Raw genomic sequence first — 21,511 nt, 5'->3', positions numbered from 1 at the left:
CCAGTGCCTGTTTGTTTCTTTTAAGACACACTTTCTTTAATCAGGATGAGAACTAACCTTTTTACACTTCTGACAACCACTTGGCACAAGTGAGTTGTCATAGATTTAATTAGAAGTAATGCAATTTATAATTTGTAAAAAAAAAAAAAAACATATGGGGTGCCTGTGTGTGATGGTGCTTCGTTTTTTTGTTGATGCTGTAGGTATGAGAACACTGATATACACAACTTATAATATATTCTGATAACTTAGTGTAGCCATTCATCAAAACATATTGTTGAAGCTTACTTAGATTTTGTAATTTTGCAGAAATGATAAAGAAAAATAATAAATTCAGGTAGAATAAATCAAGATTTGAATGAAAATTTTATTTTTTACAGTGAAAATTTTTTGCTTTGAATCAATAGAGTATTATATAGAGTATTCCCTGTGTTGTCAGTTATAGAATGGCTCTGTGGCTAGTGGACTGATGAGCTGATTTATTATTCACTCTTAAACTTGGAAAAAATTGAAGACTCTATATTTGACCAGGTATGCAGCAGCGTGTTGTGGACCCTCGTATGTATTTTAAGGTTGAAGAAGATATAAACAGCAAAGCTCAGCAATTGAAGACACTCAGGGTACGAGAAAAAAATCTAGAGCAGAAACTTGCATCAGCTGAGATGAATGCAGAAGAGGTAATGACAGGCTTTCTTGAATTTCCACTTAGTAACATACATTATGAGCAGTCTATAATCTATAACATGTGAAACATTCAAACAATCATTTAGAAGCTTCTGTTATAGATCATTTGTATTTGATATGTGCTTTGTGTATTTTGCATCTCAGTAGTACTGTACTAGACTTCGAGAGGTGAGAAGTTACTTTTCACTGGAAAGTATTTTTTCAGCTTGATGATCTAGAGTTGGAAGATGGAGAAATTTTAGAGGAAGAAGAAGAAACTGAAGAAATGGACACAAAGGATGATGATGAAAGAGAAAAGCTTATTCGTGAAGGACAGATGACACCATTTGGAACCACCTCCAATGCTAGCAAGACTGTATCATTTCCAAGACCAAGTAAGATTTGCACAGAAAAGCATCTGTCTGTGGAAAAAAATAATTCTGCTGTGAAATCTAAAAGAGAAATGATAAGCTGTGGAGAAATGACACCATTTGGCACCATCTTGGACTCAGCTGACACTTCAAAGAGGTTAGAAGATATATATATATATATATATATATATATATATATATATATATATATATATATATATATATATATATATTTTTTTTTTTTTTTTTTTAGCATATGTTGGAAGTGCCCTTAATTGACTTCCAAAAGGTGAGTGGTGTCCTTAGTTGTTGCATCATGGAGGGAGGTTAGCATCTGTAGTTCTGCATTTGGCAGGCAAAATTTCAAATTTTTGTGAGTTTTTTTTTTTTTTTTTTTTCTCTCTCTCTGAGCTTTAGTGTTCTACTAACCATAGTAATGATTACAAGGAAAATGCTAATTCTTCCTCTCAATCCTTAGACGAGGAAAAGTGGTTAGTTACTTTCACTCCATGTAAGGGGAAATATGCTCCAAAACAGCATCTTGTTGAAAATTCTACTGGGAGAGAGTTAGAAGTTACTCTGTTAAGTTTCCAGCACACATAAAGCACTATTAGTGTGCATCACTCAAATATATCCTTTCAGCAATGATGCTTATAATTTTTCTTGTGTGTTATAAATGACAGACAACAATACCATTTCCCTTAGTGTGTTTGCAAAATGATAGATTTAAGTATTCATATGAGTGAGGGAGTATGTGAAGAAAATCAGTTAAGGAGGCTTGGGAATCCCCAGCTGAGATCTTAACCAGGGAGCTGCATGGCACATTGAGAAAGTGACTATTTCATCATTTCACCAGACACCACATCACCTAATGAATTGTGGTTTACTGAAGAGGAATGATGTATAAGTGTGATGCTATTATGTTTTCAGCAAGTAGTCAAGGTAGGATTGAGGAATTGGTGATACAAAACAATCTATTTTTGTGGAATTATCAAACCTTTTCTGGCTGGGAGGGATGTCTACTAGGAACCTCTCCACACTTTAGAGGTTAAATATTATTGTGAACTTTTCATAGTAATTATGTGTCTGTTTTAGGGTTTCAGATACACAGTGTGGAGCTATTGGAAAGTTTGAACAATATCTCCAAGATCAGTTCAGCCGACAAAAGCAGCATAGTGGATCGAGTAAAGGTGCTTCTCGTGTAAAGTCTTCTGGTGACCCCAGCTATGGTATTCCAAAGAAAAGAAGGAAGAAGCTGAAAGAGTATGTTGGAGTAGATTATAATGAAAATGACAACCATAGTAATCTGGATTCATTTAAAAAGGAAGAAAAAATAAAGAAATCCAAGAAAAAAGATCCTCTCAAAAAACACATTCTTCATCCTAAAAAAAGGAAGACTGAAAAAGTGAGTGGTACTGTCACAAGTGCATTAGAATCAGATCAGTTAAAACTGCCTCCACGTAGATTGTTATCAGAACGTGTGAGCTTTGAAGGAAGTGATAGTGAATATTCAGATAATCAAGATAGAGATTCAGAGTATTTACCATCTGATTATGACAGTGCTAATGTGATAGAAAGTGAAAATGATGAGAACTTTGAAAGTGAAAGTATTGGTAAGAAAAGAAAATATATTTTGAAAAAAAGAAACAAGAAAAAGAAAGAAGACAGTGATGAAATGTCATCTGAAGATGATATTCCTAGAGTGAAACAGAAGAATAGAAGATCAAAAGATGATGGAAACATAGCTGATTATATGAAAAGAATTGAAACTTGGAAAAAAGAGAGGTTGAAAAAAAAACAAGATAAAATTCTCAAAGGAGAAGACTTAGATTCAGAAGAGGAGGAGGAGCAAGGCTATGAGCAGTTTACAGGTGGCTACAAGGTACCACTGCTAGTATGGAATAAACTCTACAAATACCAGAAAACATGTGTGAGGTGGTTGTGGGAACTGCATAGTCAAGGATGTGGAGGCATTTTGGGAGATGAAATGGGCCTTGGTAAAACTATCCAGATTATATCCTTCTTAGTAGGACTTTCGTATTCAGGTCTGTCTTACCGAAGACAGAGGTGGAAGGGTTTAGGACCAGTCTTGGTGGTGTGTCCTGCTACTGTTCTCCATCAGTGGGTGAAAGAGTTTCACACGTGGTGGCCTCCCTTCAGAGTAGCTGTTCTACATGAATCTGGCTCATTTACTGGTACAAGACCTGCCCTTATCAGCAACATTAGTAGGTAAGCTTGTCTAGAGACAAAGTATGAAGTGGAAATCTTTGCATATTTAGAAAAATTGTAATCAAGACGATTTTTCAAATGGTGTAATCGTATTATATTTTTATGTGAAAAATGTGTGATATGTAACTATGATACTTATTGGATATCATACAGTTCACTGTATGTCACAGCAAAGAAGAGTTTGAAAATATGTAATGAATGTAATGTACAATTCATACATTGTATTTATTGCAGCCATAGTGGGATATTAGTTACTTCCTACACTGGTGTTCGGGACCAGCTGGAAACGTTACTTCAGTATGACTGGCACTACATTGTTCTTGATGAAGGTCACAAAATCCGCAACCCAGAAGCTCAGATTACAGTTGCTCTGAAGAGGTTTCATACCCCACACAGACTGATTCTCTCTGGTGTGTATGTAGTAATTTCCAATTTTGCACCTGTGAAAATACTAAAATGTGTATCTGCAAATGTCCCAAATTATATATATATATATATATATATATATATATATATATATATATATATATATATATATATATATATATATATATATATATATATATATATATATATATATATATATATATATATATATATATATATATATATATATATATATATATATATATATATATATATATATGTATGTATATATATATATATATATACACGCTGTTAACCCATGCTAACTCAGACTGATTAGGGGAAAGGATGGTACGACAAACACAAATGTCCGACTTATACAAATTCCAACCACCCCACCACACACACACACACACACACACACACACACAAAAAAAAAAAAAAAAAAAAAAAACTGGCAGTTTAACTTGGGCTTTAGCGGAGCAAAGCAGGATTTATTTTGGGATTATTCAGACCCTATATTACCATATGGTGTACTTAAGTTTTGGTAATTAATTGCCCTTCCCATCAGGAAGCCATTTTTAAATATCTCGTGTGGTTGCGACATAGCCTGACTCACACCCTGAAAACGATGTATCACTTCATACTTGTGTCTGTGCAAAAATATTTATATAAATATTTTTCTCTGTTGATAAATTTCAACCCTTGGTGTGTCTCTCTCTCACTCAGTGACTCAATACATGGCCAGGTGTCAAGAGAAGTCACGCGTCATTTAGCTCTCTAATTTTTTTGTAATAATTACGTCCTTACAGTCATAAATTTTACGAGAATTAGAATCAGAAACTTCAAGAAAAGAAGACAACAAGAAACAAATGTATAATTGCAGACAGTTGTAGCTGGCTGACAGCTTGACCTTGAGCCCTTACCTCCCCAGAGGCAGACTGAGAGTTTGGCATGAAAGGTTCTATGATGTCATAGAATGGTTGCAAATTTTTGTGTAGTTTTGCTTCACCTTTACAAACACCATTCTTTTTAACCATAAATATGCAACCACATACCCATGTAGTGTTGTGTTTTTGTCTAGTACACTACACGCCAATGAATTGTTCGCCGCTTCACAACAGATCAATTCTGCGAGGGCCTTAAGATTTTTTTTCTTCTAGTATGGCACCATAGTGATTTATGTGAGTTATCATGCATCTGGGAACACGTATAAAGTACAAGCAGTCCATGAAAACTGTTGATGGACTGTCAGTTGATACTTGTCAGTTATTAGCAAAACATTTGTAAAAGTTTCTCCTCAATTTGAGCAGACGCGCCCTGACACAACTCACCTTTTCTTCATAATGGGAGTCAAGAAAGACTTGAGAAAGGACCAGATAAAAGTCATTGTGTCTTTACACAAGGCAGAGATGCCAGTGAGAGAAATAGCCAGGATTGTGGGTGTTACGAGATGTGTGCAAAAGTGGATACGAAAGTTTCGTATGGAAAGCAGGGTGGCACGCTGAAACAGAAAAAAAGCCTGGGCGTGGATGTAAAACTTCATCACGCACAATAAATGTTGTGAAGCGTCAGGTGGATGCTTGTCCTCAAATCACAGCGAGGGAATTAAAAGAACAAAACTCTCAGCTGCTCAGGCAAGTGTCTGTAAGGACCGTACAGCGCTGCCTGCACGATGACCTTGAGTTCCACAGATGCCACGCTCTCAAGAAGTCACTCACCACCCCTAGGCAACAAGAACTTAGGGTTGCATTTGCCACTAAATATCTCCAGTGAGATATGACAAAATGACAGCAAGTATTATGGAGTGATAGTGAATTACTAATGAAATACCATGGTATTTCATTAATAATTCACTATCACTCAGTGCCATGGAGTCTAGGTTATCCTCATGGCATGAGCGTATATGAATACTAATATATGATATCCATTATAGCAGGCAATAGAGGAGTGGAAACATTAGTATCGTGGTGAAAGACAACACGCAAGCTAAAAGGGTCACAAGAAAAAGTAGAAGCGGCCGAGTTGCCATGAGTCTCTACCTCGTCTGTGAGCAATGTCATCTCTGCTTTATTTTTTGGTATTCCATGCAAGATTTCACTTTATGCATTACAAAACAATGCTTTCTTGTGGGTAAGGGTTGTAAAAAGCTAATATATATATATATATATATATATATATATATATATATATATATATATATATATATATATATATATATAATTTTTTTAACCCATGTGGTATGTTGGGGACCAGCCCGGAACACATCCCCCCTATTTCCATTATTTCCTATGGGAAAATTACGTCCACTTAAAATATTTTTGCTCTACGAACAGCTTTGACACCCCACTGTCCTGTTCCTTAAGTGGAGTATTGCTGTATATATATATATATATATATATATATATATATATATATATATATATATATATATATATATATATATATATATATATATATATGTACATATATATATATTCACAGCCAACCCCCGCTTGACGAAGGGTTACATCCCTAAAAGACCATTTGTTAAGCGAAACTTCGTTAAGCGAACCGATTATAACAAGTTTAACCCCTGACTTGAACTTCCATGGAGAGTAAACAAAGCGAAAGTGCATCATAGTACAGTGACAGGTTTAATGAAAGTAAAAATTATGAAGTTAAACATTTAGGCAGTTTAATTTAAGTCATTATAATGTACACTAATGTATGTACGTACGTAACTTTATACTGTTGATGATCTTAAATTTATGAAGGGATGGAGAGTGAAACAGGAAAGACACTAACCGGCAACCTGTGGAATGTAAACAAAAGGTGCTTCATTGTACCGCATACAAAACTTATGTACCACATTTCCACAAGGCTTTCCATTTTATCCATTGTAGAGTCACGAGTTCAGGTGGTTCATTTAGCTTGCAAGGAAGATACAGTCTCACCAGCCTTCTTAATAGAGTTTGCTGACTTGAAAATGGTAGAGATAGTAGATGGTGGCGAGCATTGCTATAGTTTTCTCGCCTCTCTCGTTTCTGTGAATAATACCCAGCTTCACTTTGAGAGTAAGAGACTTCTTGGTCTCTTAAAAATGCTAGGCCACATTGCAGGGCGTTTTGGTGTAAGTTGAGTGAGGGAAGACGAGCTGCTGCTGACACTGTTATGTTTTGGACAGGGAAGTGAGTAGCGCACATGTTGTCCACGAGAGGTTTGATCTTGATCTTGATCTTGATTCTACAGGTGTCCCAAGATTTCTCCTGAGGCAAGCCTTAGTATCGGCAGCTCCTGATGTATTGAAAAGCCTGTTGGCTTGCGTGATAAGGTGAGACTTTCAAACTTGGAAAAAATTACCTGGATAAAACTTCGTTAAAGTGAGTTTGGTGTTCATTAAACGAGCAGATGGTAGTAAAATTAAACCTTCGTTGTAGCGAAATTTCTTTGTGTGGACCTTCGTTAAACGGGGGTTGCCTGTGTATATATATATATATGTATATATATATATATATATATATATATATATATATATATATATATATATATATATATATATATATACACATAGCAGGAGCAGGAGTCTTGAGGTATCACAAGTAAGGACACGTAAAAAGCATCCACGACGGAGGACCAGAGTTTATTTTTCAACAACGTTTCACCGAGTCTTTCGGCATCATCAGGTTAGCTAAAAAAAAATTAAATTGAGTTAAATGACAAGATATATGTCTAAAATATGAACATAGTAAAAAATTAATTAATTTAGCATTTATGAGAAAAAAAACAATCTTTTATCTAACGGTGGGTCATTACCTTTACGTAATGGAGCTGTGAGGTGAAACATATTCATAAAAGATTTTGTCGAGACCTCCCTTTCCTTTTCCTCTCATACACCTCACAGCTCCACTACGTAAAGGTAATGACCCACCGAGATAAAAGTTTTTTTTTTTTCTCATAAATGTTAAATTAATTAATATTTTACTATGTTCATATTTTAGACATATATCTTGTCATTCAACTCAATTTTATTTTTTTTAGCTAACCTGATGATATATATATATATAAATATATTATATACTATATATATATATATATATATATATATATATATATATATATATATATATATATATATATATATATATATATATATATATATATATATATATATATATATATATATATATATATATATATATATATATATATATATATATGTGTGTGTGTGTGTGTGTGTGTGTGTATATATATATATATATATATATATATATATATATATATATATATATATATATATATATATATATACACACAGTAATTGCCCGCGTATCCGGATCGCCACTATCCGGAATTCGGTACTATCCGGAGCTGCCCCCAAGCATATTCAAACCTACTGCGTGAGCAATCCCTCGATCCCGCTAGGCAACAGCACTTAAGGCGGTGTCACAATAACACTTTTTTCGTCGTTTTCAACGATTTCCGTTGGTTTTTTACTGTTCTGTTGTCTTGAGCCAGAAGGAACACACCGTTTTCCTCTAGTGTCAATTTTCAGCAAAATTATGATCAATGGTTTCTAACCAAAACGTTTATAATAAAATTTATTTTCTTGCTAATTGGAATGATGCTGCAATCTCAACTTAATAGCATCTTCATAAGTAGATGTAAATATATTTTGTGTGTGTGTGTGTGTGTGTGTAAATATATATATATATATATATATATATATATATATATATATATATATATATATATATATATATATATATATATATATATATATATATATATATATATATATATATATATATATAAGGTCCCGAGTTACGTCAGAGTTATGTTCCTGAAACATGACGTAAGGTGATTTTGTACGTAACTCGAGTTTTTGTACTCTCAAAGCATATTATCGAGTTTTCAACCAATAATTTTTTATGGTTATTCAGGTAAGTAAAAGGTTATATTGTTATATTGGTATGTTATTTACAACTATGTAGGAATATATTGATTAGGGCCGCGAACGTGAAGGACTGCAGGTTGCCGAGAGGGGCGGCCTGAGGCTGCCAGGAGGGTGGGCAGGTCAAATGTTGTGACGCCCAGGGCGGACAGCTGGGAGCTTTGTGGAGTGCGGTAGGAGTAGAAGCGTTATATGAGTAAAAGGTTATATTGTTATATTATTTACAAGTATGTAGGAATATGAAACACAAGCTTGTTTTTGTTATTGATTAAGGTCGCGAAGGTGAAGGACTGCATGCTGCCAGAGGGGTGGACGCCTGAGACCGCCAGGAGGGTGGGCAGGTCGAATGTTGTGACGCCCAGGGCCGACAGCTGGGAGCGTAGTGCAGTGCGGTGGGAGTAGAAGTGTGGGCAGCGGGGCAGGAAATGCAATAGGAAAGGGCAATAGGGATCAGCAGACAAGCGCAGATGGTGCAAGTGAGCTGCGAGTGTCGTGTGGCCCAGGCAAAGGCTCCGTAGTTGTTATTGTTGTGATGGTGGGTGGGCGAGCCCTCAAGGTCGTCAACCTCTCCGTTGTCATGGTAACGGGCTTCCCATTTTCTTCTTGACTCCCTTACACACAGCTGCTGCTGCTGCCTCCCTTCTCATGTCTTTTAATTATGTCCACTTTTTCTTGTAGCGTAATGGTTTTCCTTTTCTTAGCATCACTGCTATCACTCAGGAGTTTTCTTTTTGGTGCCATTGAGCAAGATACTAAGATAGTCAGCAAACGCAGATGTAGGAACACTCTTGCCAGGGGCAACGGTGTGGTGGAACTGAGGTACGTAGAGTGTTATTGTATTCAAGCATGAGGTGGGCGGTGTGGTGGATAACCACTAGTGACGCCTGGCGGCCAACAATAACAATAAACTCCGCGCTTTACAATTTATAAATTTTCAATTTTTTAAATCTTAAATTGCCTTATAGTGGACTGACGTAAGTGCGAGTTTGACGTAACTCAAGACCGACGTAACCCTGTTATCGTGCACCCATGAAAAGCTGCCAAGATTTCACTATCGCGACCTCAGATGCCTGCTATCACGCGCCCAGCCATGACGTCATGGGATATCTGTGCGCTCATTGGCCAAAACCACCTTCACGCCAAGATAAATTTGGCTATCGTGTTTTCAGCTATGGTGCGGCTATTTCAGCCCCAATTGGGCGCGATACCCAAGGGTTAAGTGTATATATGTATTACTCTAGCCTAGCAGCGAAAAGTGGTTCAGTTGTTTGTATACATTTCTCTGTAAGACGCTCCAAGGCAGAACTTCCAAGTATCAAATGGCCACGATCAGCTGCTCTGTCATTTATGAGCTTATTTTTTTTATAAATAACTTTTCTGTCAGGAAGCCATTTTTAAATGTCTTGTGTGATTGTGTCATAGCCTGACTCACACCCTACATAGTACGTGGCCAGGAGTCAAGTAGGGAGGTGTGTCATTTAGCTCTCTAATTTTTTCGCGACATGTATAAGTTGATGAGAATTAGAATGAGAAACATAAAGAAGAGAAGACAACTAGAAACAAACAAACAAATGTATCGTTGGGAGACAGCTGGACTTTCAATTCTGGCTTCCCCTCTGTCATGCGTGTTATCTCCCATTCCAAGACCCTGCCTCACCCCATGCCTCACTGCCAGGCCTCTCCACCATCTCTCTATATCATAAGACTGTTATGATCTTTTTAAACTTTTTTTTTTTTACTGCCTTCATCATCACAACTTTACATGACATAGCTCTCACAATAACATTATTACAAAACATTATGTTGAGACAAAGGTAGAAAGCTGTACCAGACAAACAATAAATACTTCACTATCATTATCTTACTTCAACACACTAATAATTACTCAGATAGTGTCCAATTCAGCAGTGAAACAGCAGATTGCCATGATGCTGCTGATAGCACCTTCCCAACCCTCACATTTTCTAGAGAAGCAGGTATCAGATATGTTATCATTCTATCATTCTCCAGGAAGTCATTATTGTATACACAATCATTTAATGTGCTTTCATTCATTGTTTTCTTACCCATTTGGGTTATGTACATGTTTTTTCTCAATTTATAAGGGGTTGGGAGAGGAAATTCCGCGTATCCGGATATTTCGCGTATCCGTCAGGGCCTTGGCTGCTATAATCCAGATACGTGAGCGATTGCTGTATAGTACCACTGTATATATATATATATATATATATATATATATATATATATATATATATATATATATATATATATATATATAGATATGAATATAGATATACATATGTATACATAATTCCACTGTGTGATTGTATATATATATATATATATATATATATATATATATATATATATATATATATATATATATATATATATATATATATATATATATATATATATATATATATATATATATATATATATATATATATATATATATATATATATATATATATATATATATATATATATATATATATATATATATATATATATATATATATATATATATATATATATATATATATATATATATATATATATATATATATATATATATATATATATATATATATATATATATATATATATATATATATATATATATATATATATATATATATATATATATATATATATATATATATATATATATATATATATATATATATATATATATATATATATATATATATATATATATATATATATATATATATATATATATATATATATATATATATATATATATATATATATATATATATATATATATATATATATATATATATATATATATATATATATATATATATATATATATATATATATATATATATATATATATATATATATATATATATATATATATATATATACATACAGGCAACCCGAACGTGTTACGTTCCAAAGAAACCGTTTGTTAAGCGAATTTTTGTTAAGCGAATTTTTGTTAAGCGAACCAATTGTAACATGTTTGACCCCTGACTTGAGCTTCCATTGAGAGTAAACAAAGCGAGAGTGCATCATAGTACAGTGAAAGGTTTAATGAAAGTAAAAATTATGAAGTTATACATTTAGGCAGTTTAATTTAAGACTAAGTCATTATAATGTGCACTGATGTATGTATGTAAGTAACTTTATAATGTTGATCCTAGATTTATGAAAGGAAAGAAAGTGAAACGGGAAAGATACTAACTGGCAACCTGTGGAATGTAAGCAAAAGGCGCATCATTGTACCGCATACAAAACTTATGTACCACATTTCCACAAGGCTTTCCATTTTATCCATTGCAGAGTCATGAGTTCAGGTGGTTCTTTTGCTTGCAAGGAAGATATGGTCTCACCAGCCTTTTCATAGAGTCTGCTGACTTGAAAATAGTAAAGGAAGTAGACAGAGTCAAACCATGGTGGCGAGTAATGCTGTTAGTTTTCTCGCCTCTCTCATGTCTGTGAATAACATCGAGCTTCACTTGGAGACTAAGAGACTTTGTGGTCTTCTTAACAAAGCTAGGCGACATTGCAGGGCATTTTGGTGGCATGTTGAGCGAGGGAAGACGAGCTGCTGTTGAGGCTGTTATTGTTTTAAACTAAGGGAGTGAGTGGTGTGCACTTTGTTCACAAGAGGCGCTGGTGTATTGAAAAGGCTGCCGGCTTGTGTAATACGGTGGGGCTTTCAAACTTGGAAAAAATTACCTGGATAAAATTTTGTTAAAGTGAGTTTGGTGTTTGTTAAACAAGCCGATGGTAGTAAAAGGGAACATTCATTGTAGTGAAATTTCATTGTGTGAACCTTCGTTAAGCGGGGGTTGCTTGTATATACTGTAACTTAGGACAATTTTTGGTTTCACACATCCAACACATTTCCCATGTTGCTTATGTGTCTCTGGTGAGACATGTAGTGAATTGATTGATGTTCTACATAATTTTCTTCACAAATGAATAGTTTCCAAGTTATAACTTCTTAACTTTTGCCCAACTCTCATCAACCAATGATCATGGGAGATCTGTGGGAAATTGTTATTTTTGGTGAAGGAACTTTAAATTGAGTAATATGTGTAGCAGAAGAGGTTTGAAATAAACAAAATCACATAGAAATATCTGAAAATACCGTGTTTGATGGCTCACAAGATACACCCAATTTTGGCAGACATTGAAATAATAAAAAAAGATAAAAAACAGATTTAAGCTCCGAATATGAATTGAACGATTTCACGGACATTTGAAGACTTTGCATTTAGATCATTATTAGATCTTATTTAAAAAACTCAAATATTTGGTAGTAGCCCACATTCCAATATTATTGTGAGATGTAAACATATACCAGGCATATGGTGTTAGCACTGACCCTGAGAGAGTAGAGGCTTAATAACCATAAATCTTTTATCATAATTTTTTTTTAACATGCGTGCAATATGAGAATATTAAAAGATAGGTGCAATTTTAATTGTATGAAAGTGTGTCTCACCTCAAGGAGTAACAGCACCACACTGTAAAAAAAATGCTGAGAGTCTTGCCCATATCAAAATCAAGATCGCCAATTGCATGCTTTGTTTTGGTTCATGTGGTGTCTGTCAAATTCTTCCTGAGTGGTATAATTCTGTGTGAATTACTGGTATGTATGACCTTTTATTTACTATTACTAGAGATGTACCGATGTATCAGTATCAGAATCAGCGGTATCGGCCCATTTTTTGGGTATCGGAATCAGTATCGGTATTGGCTTATTTTATGCCGATACTTCCGATACCTAAAAGGAATTTACTACTTAGTGGTATATTCGATATAAGATATTGATGATACCAAATTGATATAATACGGCGTATTAAGTTTCCGTGGTGATTACCGTATGTCATAGAATACTGTTTCTGTGGTAATAAGCCACAACCTCTAAATTGGACGTCTGTGAAATGCATATAGGCTGAACTCCGGCATCCTGTCACACGGTCGGTCATGAGTCACCACGCATTCCCACTGTCTCTCAGTCAGACGCTGCTCCTCCACCCACACAAAGTTCACACAGGTGAAAAGCTTATGTTTTTGATCTATAATCTAAGAATGTCAAACTTCAGATATTGAGAATCCAACAAAATGATTTGTATATATATATATATATATATATATATATATATAGTTAGGCACTTTGCATTATTGTAAATAACAGCATATTCTTATTTGATTTATAATTAACAGTGCTAGTGCTAGCCTTTTCCAAGATATCATACTGGACTAGGTGGAAGCTCGAATTATATATGTATATTCATTTTAATGCATGCTTAATTTTTGAGTTACTTGTGTTAACCTAAGGATGTAAAAATTCCATAACTAAGAAAGTAACAATTCTGTTTTGTAATCATGTGCATTGTGTATAATTTGTTGCATATTAATTATTTAAGATCATAGCAATACACTAGAAATTTATAATAAACTAGACTTTTTTCTATTTAATTGAAAAGATTAGGTGAAAGCTAATTTTTCTGAATTAGTCTACTAATGTCTAATGAATTAATATCAAAGGATGTCAGATTTAATTAAAGGGAAACATACACAACAAAATGAGTTTTTTTTGCTAATATTTTTGTCTGTTTTGCAATTTTAATAATTTTAAAAATATTTTTTATCGCCAAAATATCGTCAATAAAATCAATAATGAAAATGCAGAAGACCAAATGGTCACTAAAGGAGTAAGAAGTAAGAATTTGAAATAGCTGACAAGAATCAGAAGACAGAAGATATTAATTCCAATTACTGAGTAATTGGAATTAATATCTTCTCAGTGCAAATGGCTTCAAAAAGCTTCTAGAATTGCTCCTATTTCACAAACGTTCTCAGAAGGACTTACAGCATCCCCCAAAACAAAGCCTCCCATTTGATAATGCTCGCCATCCACCAACTCATCCCGGTGTCCAGTGCAGTATTCTCTATAAGTAGTAGTATCGGTATCGGCCAAATTAGGTGGTATCGGTATCGGTATCGGAATCGGCCAAAATTTTGGTATCGGTACATCTCTAATTATTACCTATAAAGAAAGAGTTTTTTTTTGGTGTAGTACCAATCATCACTTTATTTACATGTGTGAAGATGTGTGGAGTTTGATTTTAGAGTCTCTATTGCCATAGACTGAGCACCAACCACTACCTCATTACTGAACCCTGGCCTCATAGGATGCAGGCTCATTTCTTGAGACTTTTTTGTGGAGGAAAGGTGCCTCTTATGAGCCATCAAATGCAGTACATAAACTATACCTTTGATGCCGGTGGAGGCTGCTGCCGTGTCATTGGTGTTCATTGTTGCCAATGATTTGCTACATTGAATTGTTTCTTGTAGAAGTTTTTTTTTTTTTTTTTTTTTTTATATATATTTTTTTTATATATTTTTTATTTTATATTATTTTTTTACCTACATATTTTTGTGTTTCATTAAGTTAAGGTTAGGTTAGGTTAGGTCACTACATGTTTCAACAGAAAAATTTAAGCTATATGAGACAGTTGTTTGGGTGAAACTGAAAATGACCATAGCTTTTTACATGGACGACATTACACTCACATGCACACATTGAAACTGAGAGACAGCCTCTAACCTCTTACAAACATTTGTTAACAGACTTCAAGTCTTTTGCAACACAAATAGACTTAACATAGCTCCTAACAAATTAGCAAACTCTTCTCATGAATGTTAGTAATTACCAACACCGATACATCCCACCACTCACATTAAACAACAATGCAATCCCTCACATGTTTGGACTTAAAACCCTAATATACAATATGTACTGCCATGTCATTCAGATAACACTTTCATTTATAGAAATTCATTACAGTAGCTTCACTGGATTTTAATTTACATAAAGATCTAATTTTGACCATAAATATATTCTTTTATTCCACCTTTTAGGTTTTGGACTATTGTGAAATAAGGATTATCAGTATTCATTTTAATGGACTTTTACTTTTACTGTATATGAAATGATTTGTTATTCTTTTTTTTTACATTCTACAGAGTAAAAGAATAATATACCCCCCAAAAAAATTAATCTAACAAGACCCTACCTCTGATAAAGCACAACACTGTACTGGTTAAACATTCAAAACACTGAAACCTTTTCATAGAAGTACTTAGCGTAGGACATTAACAAGTTACAATTTTTTTTCTTTCAGGCTCACCAATACAGAACAGCTTGAAGGAACTCTGGTCACTTTTTGATTTTGTGTTCCCTGGAAAGTTGGGAACATTACCAGTTTTTTACAACAGTTTGCAGTCCCCATTACACAGGGTGGTTATGCCAATGCTACTAAATTGGAGGTATAGTAGACAAACTTTGTCAAGCATTTACTAATATGCTTTAGTATCTTTCATTTCTTGTTATGATCAATTTAAAATGTAATTATTTCACTATCACCATTCAGTCCACATCTTGTTCATTAATCTCAATGAATTCAAAGATTCACCTGTGCATCCCTACAGCTTTGACATTTTATTTACCCATCTGTCCGTCTGCCTACTGATATTCTTCTTACTACAGATGCCCTGTGGGTAGTTGTTAAGTTTCTTAAAAGCTGGTCAACAGAAGCAGAGTTGAGATTTGTGACTATACTCTACATGAATGCAGTACAAAAATATATTTGTATAAATGAATGAATGTTTTTTATTTTAGGTCCAGACTGCATTCAAATGTGCTTCTATGCTTCGAGATACTATCAACCCTTTCTTGTTGCGCAGAATGAAGAATGATGTAAGGAGTCATTTAAGTTTGCCTGACAAGAATGAACAGGTAAAATGCAACAATACATTCTTAAATTTATTACTGATCTGTAGTCTGTTATGAGATTGCATGGGTTAGATCAGTGGTTCTCAAAGTGGTTGATCCCCAGGGATCAAGGGATCGATGAATGTCGAGGGGGTTGAAAGGGGTCAATGAATAACCGAGGGAATAAGAATGTTATTGCTGGGGTCAAAGAGACTGTTGAAGTGTCTGTCTGGAAATTCTATAATCTGGATTATAATTTGTAAAGATCTGAAGAAAATCAGGTGTTTTTAGATTGAAAAAGTAAACAAGTTCTTGAATTTGTATCTGTCATGCAGCAGCAGAAACAAGAAATGAAAAAAAAACGCATCTACATGAGAGTTTTGATATTGACCCACCCATAAACAGGGTGAGTTGGACAGGAGCCAGCCATAAATACGGGCAAGTTGGGTCAAGACACAGTGGGAAAAAACATAAAAAAAAAACAATTAACAGAGAGTAGGCTGGTGGGGATCAAATCTAAATGTAGGAGATGACCCAGACAGATGTCCAAGACCAAAACAAGCCTTAATGACTTCTTAATGACCTTGGGGAGTAGTATATAATTTTAGGGAGTAGTAGAGAACACACGTGTACCATGTGTATTACGTGTCATGTGTTCCTGTACTGTTAGTTCAAGGTGTAAGGAATGCGGAGGCTGGGATGTCATGGTGGTGGATTCAGCCAGGACTTACCAAGCTGAATTGGAGCAGCACCATACCAGATATGCCCGTGCTAAAGATCAGGGTAGTGTTGGTGCTTCAGGAAGCAGGTTTGGGGCTGGTGACACGCCCAACAGTATAGGTGGACTCGCTGTCTTCGGTTGGTTCAGGCTGGATTCAGCCTCCCAGGTAGGCCAGGTTCTGCCATTGGAGAGCCAACTTGTCACTATGTTTGTCCACGGCTCTCCACTGCAGTCCGTGGTTTTTTTATATGATTGCTCCTCAAGTGAATTCATATCTTAACCCATTTGCCCCGGAAGTTAGAAAACACGCGCCGCGCTCCATCCGGGCGGCCCGTGCGCGCCAAGATTTGAAGCTTCAGTATTGAATAATCAGTGTTTTAGCCATAAACTCAATATATTCATCACATACTATATATCAGGATGTGTAAAAATATTTGTATGTTACAATACAGTTCCCATTGCTATGCAAAAAAGGAAAACAATACAAAATTTTACTTTTTATATTTTATTACGTTTTTTAATTTTTTTTGTTACAGTTCGGGAGATTTCTCCCTGAATCTCTTGAGTGGTGGTGCTGTGATGGCGGAGGTGGAGGGCTGTGAGGGAAAGGCGGAGGTGGAGAGGAGTGCGGTGAAGCCGGAGGTGGAGGGCTGTGAGGGAAAGGCGGAGGTGGAGGGGAGTGCGGTGAAGCCGGAGGTGGAGGGCTGTGAGGGAAAGGCGGAGGTGGAGGGGAGTGCGGTGAAGCCGGAGGTGGAGGGCTGTGAGGAAAGGCGGAGCTGGAGGAGTGCGGTGAAGTCGGAGGTGGAGGGCTGCGAGGGAAAGGCGGAGCTGGAGGGGAGTGCGGTGAAGCCGGAGGTGGAGGGCTATGGCCTGGTGGTGGTGAGGGTGGGCAGAGGAGGTGTCTTGCATTGAGTGGTGGGGAATGGTGGCTCCAGGCATAGAGGGTGGTGGCAGACCCTCACCACCCCTACTTCATCCCCACCAGGATCCTCAGACTTGTGGAAAGAGAAAAATAAAATTTAGATTTCATTCAATAAAATAAAGCCTCCATAATATATACAGTACAGTATATAATTTGCTTTCATATAATGAATTATATACTTACTGAAATAAAGTACTCCAGCTCCGACACCTGGTACAAGGGCACCTTCACCCTCTTGCCCTCCATGACGAAAGATGAATGGACCATATAGCTTATAAAAATTTGCGCAATATATGGCAATCATAGATTGCCATATATTGCAATCATAGATTGCCATATATAGTATTTATGTCTGTACAGATAGCCTAAAGTGTCTTATATCAGAGTGAAGTATCTCATTTGCGGTAAACACTGTTATTTATTGTTGAAAAGAGTCCCCTAATATATCTAGCATTTGCATGCCAGCATGTGTAGCAAATGGCAACATATACCTGTCATGCAAAATATACATTATTTCAAACGCGAAACAAATTGCGCGCGAACAGAGAGAGAGAGAGAGAGAGAGAGAAGCTTCAATATGTCAGCACACTCACACACACACACACACACACACACACACAGACCATCAGAATGGGGCTTGGTGGAGAGTGGAGTTCCACAGGGATCAGTGTTGGCACCAGTAATGTTCGCGGTCTACATAAATGACATGGTGGATGGGGTGTCCAGTTATGTGAGCCTATTTGCAGACGATGCAAAATTGTTAAGAAAAGTGAGATGTGACAAAGATTGCGAACTACTCCAGGAAGACTTGGACAGAATATGGAAATGGAGCTGTACATGGCAAATGGAGTTCAACACGACAAAATGCAAGAAATTAGAGTTTGGCAAGAGTGAAAGAAGAATCAGGAGTATGTACAAGATAGGAAATGAAGACATAAAACCAGTCATGAAGAAAAGACCTTGGGGTGACAATTACCAATGACCTATCGCCAGAGAGACATATAAACAAAATAATTGGAGAAGTATTGAACTTATTGAGGAACATAAGAGTGGCGTTCGTATATTTAGATGAAGAAATGATGAAGAAAATAATTACTGCAATGATAAGACCGAGGCTTGAATATGCAACAATACAGTGGGCTCCGAACTTAAAGAAACACATAAGGAAACTAGAGAAAGTACAGAAATGGTGCCTGACTTAAGAGATTTGACTTATGAAGACAGACTGAACAGAATGCAACTTCCGACCCTGGAAAACAGAAGAGAAAGGGGAGACCTGATAGCAATATACAGAGTGATGATTGGCATGGAAAAAATGGATAGGGAAGATCTGTGTATGTGGAATGAAAGAATGTCGAGAGGGCATGGAAAAAAACTAAAATGGCCACTTATAGGAGAGATGTGAAAAATATAGCTTCCTCATAGAAGGGTGGAAGCATGGAATAGTTTAGACGTGGAAGTGGTCAACGCAAGGAATATTCATGATTTTAAGAAAAAGCTGGACATTAGTAGATATGGAGACGGGACAGTACGAGCATAGCTCTTTTCCCGTATGTTACAATTAGGTAAATACAATTAGGTAAATACACACACACACACACACACACACACACACACACACACACACACACACACACACACACACACACACACACACACACACACACACACATTCGAGAGACACGGTTGAGGGCGGACGCACTGGCGCAGTTCTGACGATCAGCTGATCTTCACTACACCTGTTGTATAGTATTTACAGTGGCCTGGGCAGGTAGTGTGGACTCATTTTTTTTTTTTTTTTCTCTTTGTGAAATCAATTATTAAAGAATAATGAGTGAAAAAGATATTCCATCCAAATGCAGACATGAGAATAGAGAAGGGGCTGATGATGACTATGTCGGTGAGGGAGAACGCGTATTCGAAGGGTTCGATACGACGACAACTTCACTACTTAAGAGAGTGTTCAATATTGAATGTAAACTAGATAAACTGATAAAGGAGAAGATGGAAATGAAAGAGAATAAAGAACAGGAAATGGAGTTTATAAGACTGAGAGAAAGGATAAGAAAAGTGGAGGAAAATGAAGCTAGGCTAAGAGCAGAAAATGAAGAACTAAAAAAGGAAGTAGCTAACTACAAGAAGCAGATGGAAGGAGGACGGTAAAGCCGAGAAAGAAAAGAGAAGCTGAAAGATCTAGTAAACAAGGAAGAGGAAAGAGTACAGAACGTGATTAAAAAAGAAGTACAAGCATGGAGAGTCCAAGATAAGAAAGATAAGGCCAATTTTCAGGAGGTGATTCAAGAACAACTTAAAGAAAAAGAAGAAAATATGACAAACAAAATGATAGGAGTCCTCAAGACAAAAGAAAATCTAGTTAGAGAAATTGCAGAAAAAAGAAGAGTGTAGTCGTATTTGGAATAAAAGAAAAAATATAAAATATAGACCAAAAGAGAAAAGAAGAAATGAAATCAGTCAAAGACCTACTGAAGAATCTAATGACGAAGATAGGCAGAACTTGGAAGAGGAAGTAGAAGAAATAAACAGAATGGGACCATATCAAGAAGGAAAACGAGACCAATTAAAATACTACTAAAATCACAAGCAGCAACAGAAGAAATATTATATAGAACAACAAAACTTAGAGAAACAGAAGGCTGCAAGGATATCTATATAAAGAAAAATAGAAATGAGGAAGAAAGGAAGAGATACAATGAACTGGCAGCAGCAGTAAGGAAAAGAATAATGAAAGGTCAGAAGAGGAGAAGAAGGCATTTTTGGAGAATTCTAGGAGACAGGATAAGGAAATGGTATATAAACGAGAAGGAAGAGAAAAAGTGGAACAAGTTTAACTAAAATGATAAAGGCAAAAGACTAAAAATGATGTATACGAACATAGATGGGGTTTTATCAAGTAAATTAGAATTAAGAGATTACATAAGAAAGAAAATCCAGATATTGTATGCCTGGCTGAAACAAAACTAAATGAGGCAATCAAAATAGATTTGGATAATAGGTATAATGTATGGAGAAGAGACAGAGTGGGTAAAGGAGGAGGAGGAGTCATGATAATGTTAAGGAAGGAGATAGTGATCAACCAAGTGGAATGTGGGGAAGGAAAAGCAGAAGTATTGTATATTAAGATGCATATTAATAAAAAAGAGTTAACAATCATTGTAACATATGTGCCACCAAAAACAAATTCATGGACCAATCAAGAATATAAAGACATGATAGATGACACAATAAGGAGTCTAATGAGAATCGTTAAAGAAAGGAGAAAAGTGATATTAGTAGGAGATTTCAACTGTAAAGAAGTGGACTGGGAAAATTATGAAAGTGGTATGGGGAAGAAGCCTGGGAGAAAGATTCTTGAACCTAATGATAGACAATATGATGGACCAGAGAGTAAAGGAATGCACAAGATTCAGAGGAAACGACGAGAGCGAGATTGGACCTAGTTTTTACAAGGGTATACAAATGAATGATGATATAAGATATAAGTGCCCATTGGGAAAGAGTGACCATGCAATATTAGAAATAG

The 21,511-nt window shown here is 35.6% G+C and overlaps 1 protein-coding gene across 1 annotated transcript in view; it reads left to right on the top strand.

The window, feature by feature from the left end:
- LOC123520637 (DNA excision repair protein ERCC-6-like) overlaps nucleotides 1–21,511 on the top strand; it is a 105,249-nt gene that overhangs the window by 16,110 nt on the left and 67,628 nt on the right. Inside the window, 7 exon segments of the mRNA XM_045283117.1 lie at nucleotides 532–677; nucleotides 890–1,191; nucleotides 2,130–3,263; nucleotides 3,498–3,673; nucleotides 15,738–15,815; nucleotides 15,818–15,882; nucleotides 16,235–16,351. Of these exon segments, the coding sequence (XP_045139052.1) occupies nucleotides 532–677; nucleotides 890–1,191; nucleotides 2,130–3,263; nucleotides 3,498–3,673; nucleotides 15,738–15,815; nucleotides 15,818–15,882; nucleotides 16,235–16,351 (2,018 nt within the window).

Source organism: Portunus trituberculatus, chromosome 47 (assembly GCF_017591435.1).
Source record: "Portunus trituberculatus isolate SZX2019 chromosome 47, ASM1759143v1, whole genome shotgun sequence".
NCBI classification, from domain to species: domain Eukaryota; kingdom Metazoa; phylum Arthropoda; class Malacostraca; order Decapoda; family Portunidae; genus Portunus; species Portunus trituberculatus.
Note: the sequence above shows the minus strand (reverse complement) of the source record. Positions and strands in the feature narration are given on the sequence as shown.